Source organism: Emydura macquarii, unplaced genomic scaffold (assembly GCF_026122565.2).
Source record: "Emydura macquarii macquarii isolate MOO-44397 ecotype Brisbane River unplaced genomic scaffold, CSIRO-AGI_Emac_v2 contig_554, whole genome shotgun sequence".
Classification (NCBI taxonomy): Eukaryota; Metazoa; Chordata; order Testudines; family Chelidae; genus Emydura; species Emydura macquarii.
The window spans coordinates 4,895,665-4,911,413 of NW_027130691.1; the positions used below are offsets into that span (position 1 = coordinate 4,895,665).

Consider the following 15,749-nt stretch of genomic DNA (forward strand, 5'->3'; position numbering starts at 1 on the left):
CCCACGATAAGAATAGTCAAGCACTGGAATAGGATTTTAAGGGAGGCTGAGGTATCCCCATCTCTGGAGGTTTTTAAGAACAGGTTAGACAAACACCTGTCCGGGATGGTCTGCCTATATTTGGTCCTGCCTCAGTGCAGGCGGCTGGATTAGATAATCTCTCAAGGTCTCTTCCAGCCTGACATTTCTATTATTCTATAAATCAGGTGTCCCTATTAAGGCAGAATTAACATCTCTGTTAAACAGCAGTCACTGCTAATGGGTTTAAATTGCTCCCCTAAGAGACTTCCCAAGTAAACGGCTTTCCCTACTAAGTGTATTTTGTATTTGTCACCAAAGATTTGTCAGTGGCTACTGCATAGGAACTGTCTGAATCCATAATGTTCAGTGGTAGGGCTGTCCCTGAATGATCATTGTGCTATTGCTTTGGAAAGGATCCAGCCTAGCAACTGGGCTCCCCTGCTGTTGATGCTGCTACATACACAGGCAATGCTTTGTATTTCTGAATGCAAAGATTGGAAAGTCCTTGGCAATGTACACACAACCCTGTACTGTTTGTGTGTCAGGCCACCAAACCACTGAACGTGATCTAGTTCTCAGTGAAACGACAGAGTTGGAGGATCAAGATAAATCCGTATGTGTTGAGAAATCATCTACTCTCTGGTTTGAGACACTAGAAAAAGGACACCTGGGCTTCTGAAACTAACTCTGAGATTTCTGCACATTGTTTACCACCTGCGTGTTTTTTTTTCCATTTCCCACTCCCAAACCAATGTAAAATAGAAACCTGCAGATGTTGTATCTAATATGCCATGGAACCTTTACAGTGAAGGGTAAAATACAAAACCCACATGTTTCACCCTTACAAGAATGTGGTGTAGGTACAAATCTGCACTGGCTAAGGGAGATGTACTGTTGTGCTGACTAAAGGTAGCTGAGAAGCAACACAAACTGTGATTGGGAAGAGCCAGGAGAATCAGCATGATTTGATGAGGAAGATAAAAATATTTGTATTGCAGGAATGCTCGAAGGACATTGTTGTGCTAGGTGCTGTACAAACAGAGGTTTAAAAAGTACCTGCCCAAAGAGCTTACCGTCTGAGGCTCTGATACAGCAAACACTTAGGCACATGCTTAACTTTAAGCACATGAGTAGCCCTGTTGAAGTCCATACAGGACTATATGCAGTCTTAGTTAGTGTCTGCAGGATTGGGGATTAATTTAAGACCACATGCAACAAGCTTGTAACAACTGAAAGAATTCCAGGAAGGAGATTTTCATCATATAAAAATGGAATAATTGATAATAGCTAGAAAACTAAACCGGTCTATTTGGATTCTTTTGCCAAGATTAATAAAATGCAAAAAGTAAATCATATTTTAAACCCTTTTGGTAGTAATAACCTAGGCAAAGGAATCTTAAACATGACTTGAGGATGTTCTTGCAGAACGTCTGGTAAAAAATGTAGAGTTTCATAAATGTAAGACAAAATGTGGCAAATATATCTAGTGCATTAAGTGTGATCAGACCAATTTTTAGAATGATATCCCATATACTCTTTGAAGCTTCAGTACAGGTAAAACCCAAGGATATTGAAGTCTGGATTAAAATCCTAACATGGGGGTCTGAATTGGCTGTTGTCGGTATGGAGTCCATATTGAGGAGTCCTCTTATGAGAGTAGTAATAGTCCATCTGAGATGGAACTGGTATGAATGAGTGACTGCCTGTTGACATGGTGACAAGCTAGTGTGAACAGCCTCCTTGATGGCTGAACTCATGGATTGTTTAAGTTAAGTCTCAATGTAAACTCACCATGGGTTTTCACTCTGCAAATGGGATTAACCAGTATGGTATTGTCTCAGAAATAAGGAGACCCCCAGATGACTTTGCCTCCCTGTCAAAAGCACTTTAGTTATGCCACCACATAATCAGGTCATTGAGAAAGCTCAAATGGACCTATGCTGTCCAACGAGGCAGCATGGTCTGGTGAGCTGAATATAATTCTGGAAGCAGAAATTCCTGTCTTCTGATCTGGAATTCTTGGATAAATCATATCCTATCTGTAAACTTTACCTGCCGTGAAGTTATGATGATTGATTAATATGGAACCCTGCTCTGCAGAGGTAAAGTGCTAGATAAATGTTAAGTGTTTAGACTAGCCAGATGGGAATAGACAAGGTATATTCAAATTGCGGCACTCTATAGAGATCCTTGGGTCAAATGGTCAGCAGAAGTTAAGAGGATTAGATCATTGTGATCATAGTCTGAGCTAGCACATCTGCAAAGAGCAGAAGAGAACTCAAAACAAAGACTTTGAGATGGGACATAATTGTATGAGGTTGGACAGGAGTTCTCCCTTGTGGCATAGCATTTTCTGGCTAGGGCCCTGCCTTTTTTTCAGAGATGCTAAATACCCATAACTCCAACTGGAGTTGTGGGTGCTCAACATTTTTGAAAATCAGACCCGAGGCTTCTTTCACTTCTGTGAAGCACAAAGTTGGATGCACGATTCTGGACTGTATGGCGCAGTGGTGTCCTGGAATGTGTCAAACGTCATGATTGGGAGGGTTACCTATAGGGAAAATCTATAGGGAGCATGTTAAAGGAACACTGCCACGTTAAAATTCAAAGATATTAAAAGAAAACCCTTACCTGATACCGGTAAGAGAACTGCAAAAATCACGTCACCATTTATGCAGTATTAGCATTGCTTAGCCTGGATAATGAAATCAGACTTAGTTGCAATTTGACTTGTGGTCATTTTCACCATATAGTTCTCATGCACTAGGGTAGTGTTCACATCCAAACAAAACCACCTGACATCCTGTTTGAAGCTGAAACCGGCATAGACACTAGGGATGTGCTGCCAACGTTTTCACAGGGGGCACCCACAACGTTCCCCCTAGCCCCTGTGACAAGGCCAGTTCCCTAAATATTCTGAGCCTGCAAGCAGGATGGGATGAGTGTGCATGGAATCTATTAATCTGTTTCCCTGGTTGGGGAGTGGGGAGGGGGGGAAGTGCTCTGGTAACCAAGAAAGGAGACATAATCATAATTTGGCAAATAAGCACTTTTGCTTGAAATGTATCTCCATTCCTGAATATTGCTAGTGTCGTGTGCAGCATGGATAACTTGAATTAGGCATTGGGGTAACTCCTTGAAGGCAATTGGAGTCATCTTGTTTGTGAGAAAACTTCTGAAAATACTGTCCAGTTGATGACATCTGGTGCATTCCAAAGACAAATATCTTGCTGTCCAGAAATATTTGTGTGAGCCTCACAGATATGATCTCTTGCAGGGCTGACTTAGAACTGTTTAGAGAGGCTTTGACTCAATCAGAGATGGAAATCACCCCAAACCTTTCCAGTTCAGCTGCATATGAAGTTACGGGTGCCCCAAGAACTTTCTCCAGCACATCAGACATAAACAGAAGAGTAAATGCCAGGTAATATGGTAATATATTTAAGCAGCTGAGAGCAGTTCCAGTAGCTGCATTTAGCTTTCTCCTTAAATCCTGTAGCATCAATCTGCCAAGAGATACAACTCATACAGCAAAGATCGTGGCCTTGAATTGATGGTTCTTGTCTGCCTGCTATGTAGCAGTTTTAGTTTTTCTCTAATCACTAGTGGCAAAGACAAAACCATTGAAACTTCTTGGCCAGAGGTCTAGGGCACCAGGTTCAGATCCAGCGTGGGTCAGGCACAGCTGAAAGCTGTTACAATCTGCTGGCAGCCTGTGTGAAGTGAGTTTGATGCTGAATCAGTTTCTAATAGGCAGGTGTCTGTGACGAATAAATAGTTTTTAAAAACTGCCATTTCAGCTGGTGTCCTCTTTGATGTGGTGGTCTAAAGAAATTCCTCTCTGCCCATGGGTGTCCCTCCAGCTCAAGACTGGCCTGCCAGCCGGGCAGTGTTGGAAACCATCAACACTGTTGCCTATGCTGCACTTGCTTTGTGGACTTCAGTCTCTGGAAGTGTCGGTTTTGTACCAAAACTAGCTTAGCATATCCCTGAGCCTGAATTCAGAGCGTATTATAATCCCCTTCCATTGCCATCCACGTTTGAAGTGTCAGTGCTGGTAGGAATGTATCAATACCTGGATTAAATGTCAGAAAATGTCTCCTTTTATGACTCAACTGGATGGAAAGGGGGTTAAAGGCTGTAACGGGAGCAGCTGGAACATTGCACTGTCCCTGCAGGGACGGGAGAATTTCTTGTGACTCTTCAGTCTTTAGCTCTATATTCTTAGAGAAACATTCAGGTTTCCTAGTGGAATCAGGGAAGCAAATCCTACAGGTGAGATCAAGGCAATCAAATCAATAAGTCTGAGGTAAGGTTGGGAGGCAATCCCTCCTTCCTAAGAGCCCCAGGGGTATGGGTGAGTCAGTCATCTAGCTCCTGTTCTGGGTGCAAGTCAGAACAATTGACCATATGGCTTGTGGCTTGGCTAATAACCCAATCCAGCCTAACCTCTGTGAAAGAGAATCTTTGCTTTGGGCAGGGGAGCAGAGGTGACCAGGCCAAGGTAGAAGGATACCCGCCATCTCCATTTGGAGGGTTCCATCAAAGCCACCTCTATTTTGTGTGGTCTAGGGAGGAGAGGGCTGTGCCTGAGAGAAATGTCCTTGAGATAAGGTCAGTGAAGTAATACCTTTTATTGGACCAACTTCTAATGGTAAGAGAGAGAAGCTTTTGAGCTTACACAGAGCTCTTCTTCAGGTCCTGTGGAGTGTGAAAACTTGTCTCTTTCACCAACAGAAGTTGGTCCAAAAAACCACCCAAAACATATATATATTACCTCCACCCACCACGTCTCTCTCATATCCTGGGGTCACCATGGCCACACCACCACTGCACACAGAAATATGTCATGGGAGAAGAGCAAGATAATAGCCTGGGATGGGAGATCTACTCCACACTGGCACTGGTGTTAAAAGCAGCCTCAGGAGGCTGCGTTAGAAGTGGCCAATAGGAGAGGGCTGGGAGGAACAGCCAATCAGGGCCCAGCAGGCCCATATAAAAGAAGCTGCACAGGTGAGAGCAGCAGCCTAGTCACTGCCTGGAGTGCAAAAAGGGAAGGCTAGGTCTCTTGCAGGCTGAGAAGCCTGCAGTATCTGAGACAGAGCTACTACTGGGAGGGACTGGGGGAACCAGAAGAGCTCCTGGCTCCTGAGAGTGGGTATTAACAGGCCCTGAGGATGGGCAAAGAAGTTGCTAGGGCTGCTGATGGTAGTTCAACTGTCAGAATTATGAAAATGCTATGTCTACGCTATCTCAAGAAATGTATCCTGTGAGTCAGTAAACCATTTATTATTCAGCATGGAATTCCAAGCAATGAGGAGATACTGTCTGGCAATGCGGGTGGGGAGGAAAGAGAATGAAGGAGTCAAAGATACATATGCAGTGTAGTTGTAGCCGCAACAGTCCCAGGATATTAGAGAGATGAGGTGGGTGAGGTAATATCTTTTATTAAACCACCTTCTTTTGGTGAGAGAGACAAGCTTTTGAGCCGGGTCTAGGAAGACCTTTCTTAGCTCCATGTGGCTTGAAAGCTTCTCTCTCTCAACAGGAGTTAAAGATAAGCAGTTTCTCTCCCCTGCTTATACCTGACTTTATTTTTGTTCATTGTTGTGTTGGTATCTTACTTAAAAGAAACACTAGCTTAATTGGCTAGTTAACATGTCTTTCCTGGATGTATTTTTCTCTTCCTTTTATAGAGGACATGATTTGGTTTTTTTAGATAGACTTTGTGTGCTTGAACAGAGAATCAAAATGTTGGAATTTGGGAAAGAAATTACTTGTCTCTTTCTGAATATTTTTGTTTATAATAGAAGTTGATCTTTAGGGATTTATGCTGGTAGCATTTATTTATATAAAAGCAGTGTGTTACTGTCAGCTGCCTCATCACAAGCATGTGTGCATCAGCTTGTTAAATAATTTTACCATCCTTAATAGTTCCAGCAAGAGAACAATACCAGGTAAGGAATGATCATATGATTGGAGATAGAATTCATGACCGCTTCAGATCTTTCAATTGCAACTGCTGCAAAAGAAGAATTCTTTATAATAAATATTTGTGTTCTTTTAAAGCTTCTTGAAGCCTGATACTTCCCTGTAGATAAATCTGTCATGCCAGATGGTCTAGTTTATAAGGTGCCTGGTGAAGGTATACAAAGGCAATATAAAAACCGGCAGAACAAAGTATTAATAACCCACCTAACTATAAACAACTGAACTACACAGTTGGACAACACTAGCTGCATCTGGCCCAAGGGCAAATCCAATAACCATCAGGCATGCCATCCCACCAACAAAAGGGAACACTTCTCAACTGGTGTACAGATTAGTGTGGAAAGGGAAAAACCAATCAAGGGAAGGCCAACAAAAATAAAAAGGACTTGTAACATGCCCTGAAAACAGTGGTTCTTAAACTGCATTCTATAGAAAACATCCACGATCCAGGTGATTAAATGTTACTGAATCTGTGTAGCATCTGCCATTTTTTTAATCCAAGTCAAGGTCTGAATTTGGCCATTAGGATTTATAGAGACGTCTCTGATTAAACTAATTGGCTGTCTCCTCTCTCTTGATTTACGTGTTTCTTTGGCACATGTTCACTTGTGATCAAACTTGTAAATGTCACCAGGAGTGGAGGCAAAACTCATAGATAACAGCCAAACTGCAAAGTGACTAGAAGAGATTCGAGTATGCAAGAGAGAGGAAACAATCACAGATAAGAGGGATAGGCAGAACATGAAATCGTGTACTAAGTACTAGAAATTGGCAAAAAGATGTGGGATTGAGAGGGAGTCTCTCTCTGAAGTGTACCCATAATAAGAAAGCCGAGAACCAAGGTCCTAAAGGCAGTCATTGAGGAATTCTAGTAGACCTCAATCACTTAACACCCATGTCACTATACCAGACATTAACAAGAGACTGTTTTTATTCAGTGGAGTTTCACATATCTAACCATGTTACTCAAAATATTACAGATGACTTGTTTAATTATCTGCATTCATATTAGATCTCTGGGATGCATTGCCATAGGCTGCTTCCAAAGTGTACTCATTCCAGCAACTCTGAACTGCAAGAACTGTCATTCTGTCAATCTGATGCATGCCAGGTAACGCTACTGACATTTTCTTTCTAGCTTTGGTTCTGTAAATGTTTTTGATTGGATAGTAACTGTCTAGTACTTACATATCAAACTGATAGCATGCTCTTAATATTTTTCTTGATTTAAAATTTAATAAGCAAAAAACTATTGAATAATCAATGTTATGCTCAATTTTACTCGCTTTAATTGTATCTTGCGTAATTTCCTTTAAATTTTGAGGCACATTGGTACATCATTAGACATAATCCTTTTCAGCTCCAACTAATTTGAAAGATCCAAAATATACCTTGACGCAAGCTTGAGTCTCTTAACTGCTATATTATGTATTTGTATTGTAGTAGCTCCTAGAGGCCCCGTCATGATTAAGGCACCATAGTACTAGGAACTGTACATATGATAGTCTTTTCAGGCAATGCCCTGAAGCTTAGTCTAATTTAGATGTTCAGTATAGTTGCTTCATTTAATAAAAATATGCAGGTTGCCTTTAAAGGAGCATTACATTTTTTTTTTTTAAATTTCAAGATTAACTAGTAGCAGGTACTAGGTGGGTTCTGCCATAGGATTAATTTAGCTGTAAACAGCATTGAAACCAATGCCTGCCAATGGTAATTTTAGCTGTCTCCAACTCTGTGCATAGAGGTCTCTCCACAAACTGTAGGAATACTTGATGTCCGTGACTTTCAATTCCTGTGGTTATGAAATCACTAGCTGGCCACATCATTTACTAAAAGGGGAGAAAAATGAGAGCTTCTTTAAATTTCTAGATCCACACAGTGCAAGCATTTCTAATTAAATATAAAGAATTCTTTCTTCTGTGTCCACTTCAGTTGGCATCTACTGTCACCCAGCCAATAATGTGTCACCACATCATTATTCAGGCCTCTAAGATAAAACAAAACAAGAAACTTAGCAGCCAAAAGTGTACAAATGTGGAGGAAATGCTAATTTAAGCTGTTAAATGTTGCTGTTTCTTCCCATTGTCTTTTACCACCCACAGCTCTGCCAACCCTATGGGAAAACTTGCTTTACAAGCAAGGTGTGTAAATAATGCGTGCCTAGCAGCATCTTTCCTTTTTATTACACTTAAATTCTCTAGAAATCACAGAGTTTCCATGATTAGATTAGCGCCAAGAATTTTGTGTAAACATGGTTAAATCAATTTGCTCTCCGGGTTGTAAAATTACATCTGCTCATGCTAATTATGTACATGACAGACTTTTAGCAGGACAGTCCATATTTTATTTTTACATATTAGAATGAATTGGCTGGTAGAATCAAGTAAAACAGGTACCATGAACACCTCCAGGAGATCTAAAGTTAAAACTCCATGCTTAAAATCAGCTGATATCCAATACTAGACATTAATAAAATGTCTTGTGATCAGAGTTAGTTGGCATTTCAGCTCATGGCCTGGCTTCTGCCAATTACTACAATCTAACATTAACTGTGTGAACAGTTTCTTTTTGAATGTCTTAAACTGAATTTAAAAAACTAGGAGTCTTAGGTGCTGAAGCAGTTGGCAAAACAATGTGATAATCCTCTTGGATCCATTTCAGTTTCATTTAAATACATAACTGTAATCAGTTACTGATGTTTAGAATTTGATAAATCTGTATTTAAAAGGCCACTGATTCCTCACAATTCTGAAACTTCTTGTTTAGAAGTTTGCCTATATCATATTAAAGGCTATTAGGGTTTTTTTTGGATAGGTAGAGCAATTTGGTTAAGCAGACTGAAATTCAAAAACTTAGTCTAGCCTTGGATACTTTCAAACAAACAAACAAACAAAAAAAAGTGAAATGCAAAGCCAGAAAATTGGTCCTTCACTACTTTTCTGTGATGTAGACCCGCCTGAGCTTTTTCAAATGTTTTTCATATAAATGTTAGATCCTTATTTCTTTTTTTGTTGGAGGATGTTGGGAAGATCTCTAAAGCTCTGTTGGAGGATCTGAAGAGTGATGTCACACAACTGAAAACTAAGTTTCAGTACTTCCTCCTTCAGATGAAGGAAATAGTGTTCTAAAGTCCAGTGAGGTTAGTTAGGGAGTGTTACAGCTCTGGGCTGAGGACAGATGCATGCCCATGTCCTGAAGCAAAGACTTCACATTTCAAATGTAATAAATATTAACGGGGACCCATTCTGTACACAGAATGAGTAAAGGGCTTAACCTTCATCTCAGTTTTCCTCATGTAAAACAGGAATATTTATCTTCCTCCCAGGAGTATTAAGAATGTTTGTAAAAGTGCTTTGAATGTGTAAAGCACAATTGCTAAAAATTGCTAAAAAGAGGGGGTGGGTACCGTCCTTTTAAAGCCCTGTGCAGACACAAAATGTGTGTGTACATCCCTAGCTGCAGATATAAGCTGTGAACGTGAAGGGCTCTGGTTATAATGTGTGAATTTATAGGGGGGGGGGGGGACTTAGTTTTCATAAACGTAAAAGACAGCACCAGCCATGTACCCAGCGCCTTAGAGGTGGAGGAAGACGTGGAGTCTGTGCCCAAAACAAATTACAATCCACGGCCCTAATCCTGCACGCAAGTGCCTGCTCCGCCTGAGGGCAGGGGGCGAGGTGACAGCAGGGCAGAGGTCTCCGCTAGGGGATCCAGGAGCGGGCCCTCAACGTGCAGGGGGCGGGCGGGGGGGGGGGGTGATCACGGTGCACTGCGAGCCGGGGAGCAGCGGCAGGTAACTGCCCGGGTGACTCCAGCCCGCGGGCTAACTGCCAGGGGGCTCCCCTCGGCAAGCCGGGGTTCGCCCCTGGGGCAGGTGGGCCCGGTGGTGGGGCAGGTGCCAGCCCAGCTGCCTCCATCTCCCCGGGGGCTGCGGGCGGGCGGCTCGGCCAGGCGGCGGGGAGCTCTCCTGGGCCGGGGCGGGCCGGGACCCGGGGCGAGCCGGGACCCGGGCCGCCCCGAGAGCCCCCCCCCCCTTCAGCCGGGCCGCCCCGAGAGCCCCCCTTCCCCCCCACTCAGCCGGGCAGCCCCCGCAGCGAGCGGGGGGACTGAGCGTCTCCCAGCCGGCCAGCACGGCCATGCGGATGGTGCGGCGCCGCCTCCCCGCGCGCCGAGGGCGGGCTGGGGGAGGCCGGTGTGCGCCTGGGGCTGGGCCCGTCCCCGGCCGCCTCACGTGTCCCGGCCGGCGCTCGCTCCCCGGCCGCCCCTTCACCCGCCGCTTCCCTGCTCAGACCCTTCCGACTTCCCGTAAAGAGTCCGGCGGCGGAGAGGCTCCCGGCGGCGGATCGGAGCGGGGCCGAGCCCCGCCGCGGCCCCAGCCGGCCCCACTGTGCCGCGGGGCTGGGCGCAGCCGCCCGCCGGGGCGCTGTCAGGCGGAGGGCAGGGCCGGGCGGGCAGGTACGCAGCGCGCCTCCCCTCCCCCCTCCGGATCCCTCCGCGCCCCGCTGCCCGCGCGCTCCCCCCTCCCTCCCCGGCCCGGCTCGGCTCGGCTCGGCGCGGCTCACACTGTTTGGGAGCAACCGGCCGAGACAGCGGCGGCTCCGGAGCAGCGAGCGAGCGAGCGAGCGAACGAGTGAGCGCAGCAGGCCCCGGCCCGGCCCCTTCGCCATGTCCCTCAAGCAGCAGCAGCAGCAGGCGCCGGCCCAGGCCGCCGGCAACAACCGCAAACCCCCTGGCGGCAGCGGCAGCGGCGGTCCCGGCCTCCCGGCGGCAGCGGGAGGAGCAGGCGGCGGCGGCGGCGGGAGGCAGAACATGGGCAGGTGGGCTGCCTGGGGCCGGGGTTGGGCGGGGCGGGGGCCGAGCCGCAGAGCAGCGCTTCGCCGCGGGCCTCCAGCGGCCCCCGGGCCTATTGGGGGAGGGAGGCGGCGGCAGAGGACGCGGGCCGGGCGCTGATCCTGCCTCTCTAGGCCGCGCCGGCCTCCGTTAGGCTGCGGAGCGGGGCTTGATTTTGGGGTGGCCGGTCCGCGGGAGATGCTGGGCAGGGGGAAGGGGACGGCCGCGCCGGGCGTGGCTGGGCGGGGGGTGGTGGGGAAGGGGCGGCCGGCCCGGCAGGGCTGCGCCGGGTATGCCCCAGGGCGCGGGGGAGGGCAGAGGCGCAGCCCGGGCCGGGAGGGGCGGCCGGCCGGCGGGTCGGCTAGGGCTGGGCGAGCCGCTGCTGTGCGGCCTCCGTTGCCCAGGCCGAGGCGGCTGCAGCAAAGGCGAGGCCGGCCCGGGAAGGACGCTCGTGCCGCCGCGGGGGCCGGGCCGGGCCGGGGCCTAAGGCGGGAGGGGGCCGGGGATCGCTTCGCCTTCCCGGGGGAGGGAGGAGGCCCCAGCCCCCGGCCTGTGAGGGGAAGGAGGCCCCGGCCCGGCGATGGGCGCCCTGCCCGCTGCAGCCCCCGGCAGCCAGGCCCAGCCAGGCCGGCGCTGCGGCTGCTGCCGGTACAGAGGTGACCATTTTCTTTGCGTCTTGTGCCACCCGGGGGCTGAGTCCGCCTCAGCTCGGCCCCGCCGGGCCGCCTGCGAGGGGCGCTGCTGAGCCCGATTGGGTGCCCCAGTGGGCCGGTGGTTAACGTTAACCCCGGCCCAGGAGATGAGGTTTTGGCCACGCTAGTTGATGTAGTGAGATGCCATCCAGCCTGGTAATGCACAGGCGTTTTCCCCAGGTGATGGGTGTCAGGTGTCCTCTGTGCCCACTGATTGGACTCAGGCTGCCTGCAGTCAGCTCCCACTCCTGACTTTGATTAGACCTGCTGAACTTGGCTTGATGATTGGGTGTGATTCTCTTGGGATCCTATTCGCTCTTTCATCATTAAAAAGGGTTCCCTGTGTTTAGCTGTGCTTGCCCAGGTCACCTACCCCATCCCACCGTGCAGACTTTCTGGTATCCTGGGTCTCCCGGCACCTTAGGCATCATGCATAATGTTTCCATTTTGTAGTTCCTGGTCTCTCAGGACATTTGGTGTTTGTTTTTTCTCTTGCATTGCTCTCTAGTTTGGCTGTTTTACTTTTATTCAGTTCTGTGTGTTGGCAATAAAACAAAATTTACTAGACTTCTGTTGTGGGACACTTCTGAAAGCAGGATTTCACTTCATTACCAGTCAACAAAACAAAGTGGGGGGGGGAGGAGAATTAGGGCATAAAAGAACAGAACAAAGCAAACTAAAACATGTATTGACATCTTGAGAACTTTACTGAAGTGATTTCTTACACTAAACATTACATGTGGCTCTGTAAACTCAACACTTAATAGTCTGCTATTTTGTCCTCTGAAAACACACAGTGGCGCACTAGAGGTTAACTTGAAGGACAGTAAATCTACAACCTCCTTTGAAATTTTAGTGGGGACTTGAACACTTTCTTTGTCTGTGTGCAAGAGAAAGGGTGTGAGTTTGTTTCCTGGTCAAATTCTAACTAAAGCGATTACATTCTTCCTACCTATGTTACCCTCTTACTTTCACATAGATACATTCTTCTGCTTCTGAACTGTTGTGAAGTGTTACTGGAGCAGTTAACTGGCATGTTCTGTCTCAGAGGTGTCTGCATTTCAGTGATGGAATCCCTTTACATAACCTGTACAGCACTTGGAGATCTTTCTGGATGAAGGTTCCTGTAAAATTATCTGTCTCTTACTGGGAATCTGGCCCGTGGGCCAACTGAAGCATCTCTAAAACACTCCCACTGCTAGCTTAGAGAAAAAGCTTAATTTTGGTTTATCAGTATTCTTAAAAATTACCTCATGCTGCAAATTTTTATATATGCTGTCTTTGAGGACAGAGTTTAAGACTTTAAAAAGTATTTTTAAAAATTAAACTGATTTTTAAAAATACATTTAACAATCTTAATCTTGGTCCCTTAGTATTAAACTAGTTTAAAATCTACACTTTGTAATGAAAAATTAAATGTTTCTTGTTTGTGCTAAGATGATTTCTTAACAATTTTATTACTTATCGTTCCATAATTTTTGCCTGCATATTACATTCTTGAGATGCACAATGCTGTTGCTTTGTATGGATAGTCAGATTTTAGGAGTCGAAATTTGGCCAAAACACTCATTTGAGCTATTGGAGGCATAACATATGGAGGTACATTTATAACTGTAGGAATTAGTAAGGACAAGCACCTGCTTCTGTTTTGGCAGTGGGATGAAATGTTTGCTTGCTTTGCTTGCTTACTTACTAGATTTGCTTTCATAATGATACGTATAACTATTACCCTTATTTTAGAAATTAGAAAAGTGTGTGTGTGTTTTGGGTGAGGGATTAGCAACCTCTTAATAAGAATATTTAAAAACTAAAACTACTCAGAAGTGCATTAAAAGAAGCAGATGTACCTCTTTTACAAAGAGGCAAATGTGTCAAATGCCATACTTACTTAGGGTCAGTACATGTGGAGTATGGTATATGCGGAAATAACATGCTGTTGGTATCCTTACTACAACCGCTTAAAAAACTATTACAAAAAAATGCAGTGATAGCGACTGTATACAAACCTGACAAACTACAGCTACTGCATGCTAGCCAAAACATTCTCTAATTATATTTTGATGTTCATTTCAGTTTAATCCAAATATAAATTTAGCTATTCTGTATCTCTCTTGTAATCATAAACAGTTGCATTAATCTCATCAGGAAGCACCATTCAAAAGAAAATTTTGTTTTTATGAGGAAATGTCAATATTTTGTCCTCTGGCAAAGTTATTTAAAATGATCATTTAAATCAGGGTCAACTTTGAGTAGTTAAGTTACAATTTTAGAAAACTCTTTTTCTTAACTTTACCATCTTGATTGATTTTTAACTGTGCAGAACATTCAGTTTTTAAAGGACGCAAATTAATATTTTAAAAATTCCTTTCTTATAAACAGATTAAAGCTGAAATTATTGAAAACTCCCTTTTGACTATTAATGCCAATTGTTCACTATCCGATTTTCTTTTAGGCAATGAAATAAGTTGGTCATTTTCACTTTTCAGTAGTCTCACCAAAAAGCTTAAACCAAGAGCAGGAGAAAGGATGGTTGTCCCACCTGGACAGAACGAGTTGAGAATATTAAGAGTATGCCCAACTCCTAGATACTCTTATGGTGGCTTCTTTTGAAATGCAGGCTGGTTGTGCCAGAGTTTACTTACTCTGTGCTTTGGCATGAGCATGCTTTAATAGTGACCTCAGGTGACTAGAAGCTTTGACCTCTGGCATAGTAACCATTTCATGATAGAGTAATCGTTCCCTGGGTGTCTTATTGAATACCTGTACCTTTTCATTTTTGTACATCATGTTAGTAACTATTTTAGGGAAAGGTAGGCTGTCTTGTGTGTAAAGTATCTGAGTTGGATTTAAGTTCAGTCACTACATTTTTCTGTTCCTCACTTTTCTCAATTGTAAAATTAGGATAATTTCCTGTTTTCTCTTTCAATTCTACTTCAAGGTTTAACTTACTGTTTTAAAGCCCTTGGAGGTCAGATGTAGGGCATTATATGTGTAAAATATTTTCCAGGATTACATAATCTTCTGTTGTGTCCAGGCTTATAATAAAATCTGTCCAGAATTAGTTGGTAAACCAAAATTGCCTTAATGTAACACTGTTAATTTATCAGGTAGAATAACTTGTAACATACAGATCACTCTTAATTGTTGATTACTACTAATGTTTATAAACAGTTATCAGTGTTATGTTTCTTTCATACTTTCTAGGATGTGCAATTGCCATTGTGAATGGCTGTGATTTGCAACAATTATGAGAAGACTGTTCAGTGCCTCTTATATCAACTGTCCTAGAATGTATACTGGGCTGTAACTTTGACCTTATGTTTATGGTCTACTTATAGGATGGAGTAAGTGTACTCTATAAAAGGACAGGAGTTTACCATTAAGTAGACAGTATTGTAGAAAGCCTCTTGAAAATCTTGCTTTCCTACTTCACATATGATTTTTAACTTCACATCTGTGGTACACAAAAATTATATAAAGACAGTCTGATTTTGTAAGATGTTGAACTGAAATGAGGTAGATAGGCTTTTGCAGAGGATGCAGGGAGTTACGATGCACAAATAGGTTGATACAAGGGACTACGTCGACCTGACTTAGTAGTGTAGATCAAGTGTGAGAGAATCTGTTGAAAAGAGGTACAATTGTCTGTTAAGGTATTTATCTAACACAAGAAACTGGTTTACAGTTTCTGGGCAGTTATTTTGTAGGGAAAGTGCTCTGGTGCCAACTCATCCCATCACTTGTTTTCAAAGCCTTATTAATACTAATTGATGCTCTCCAAAGTGTTCTCTTCACTCCGTTGAATGAACAATTGTAGTTTGCAGTTGCATATTTTAAACTGCACTAGCGATTTCCATTAAATGCAGTATATATATGGAACCGTTTCTTATGTTCAGTCTTGTATAGCAAAGTCATTGCAATTAACAAAAAGATTTCATTTGGAAAAAATCATGAGACCTTTTTGTATATTGTTGGAAAACTAAGTTCCTTTTCTTTAAACATTCATATGTTCTTTGTATGTTTGTCGCTTTAACTAGAAAAACATATAAAAGCTGGCAATTGACAATTCTTTAAATAGTTTAAATGAATGATTTTCTGCTTGTCTTATATTAATGCTATATTTTGTGCTTAGGTGATGGATAATAACTGAAGTATAATTGTGCAGCATTTATGAATAGTACTCTTCAACTTGTATAAACCTCCAAAAATTACTTA

General features: G+C 44.2%; 1 protein-coding gene and 1 long non-coding RNA gene across 11 annotated transcripts in view; both read left to right on the forward strand.

Moving 5' to 3' along the window:
* The first annotated feature begins 5,073 nt into the window (after positions 1-5,073).
* LOC137147447 (uncharacterized) lies at positions 5,074-9,318 on the forward strand. The gene is made up of 3 exons (XR_010918212.1): positions 5,074-5,175; positions 7,025-7,123; positions 9,030-9,318. It is a non-coding gene; the product is annotated as an uncharacterized lncRNA (long non-coding RNA).
* Positions 9,319-10,427: 1,109 nt separating this feature from the next.
* ATXN2 (ataxin 2) overlaps positions 10,428-15,749 on the forward strand; it is a 63,835-nt gene continuing 58,513 nt past the window's right edge. For 4 of the 10 annotated variants that reach the window (XM_067539522.1, XM_067539523.1, XM_067539524.1 and 1 more), the window contains exon 1: positions 10,453-10,829. In XM_067539522.1, the coding sequence (XP_067395623.1) occupies positions 10,678-10,829 (152 nt within the window). In that variant the 5' untranslated portion in view covers positions 10,453-10,677. Of the gene's footprint in view, positions 10,830-15,749 lie in introns of all 10 variants that reach the window. The other 6 variants (XM_067539527.1, XM_067539528.1, XM_067539532.1 and 3 more) reach the window with 4 other exon arrangements.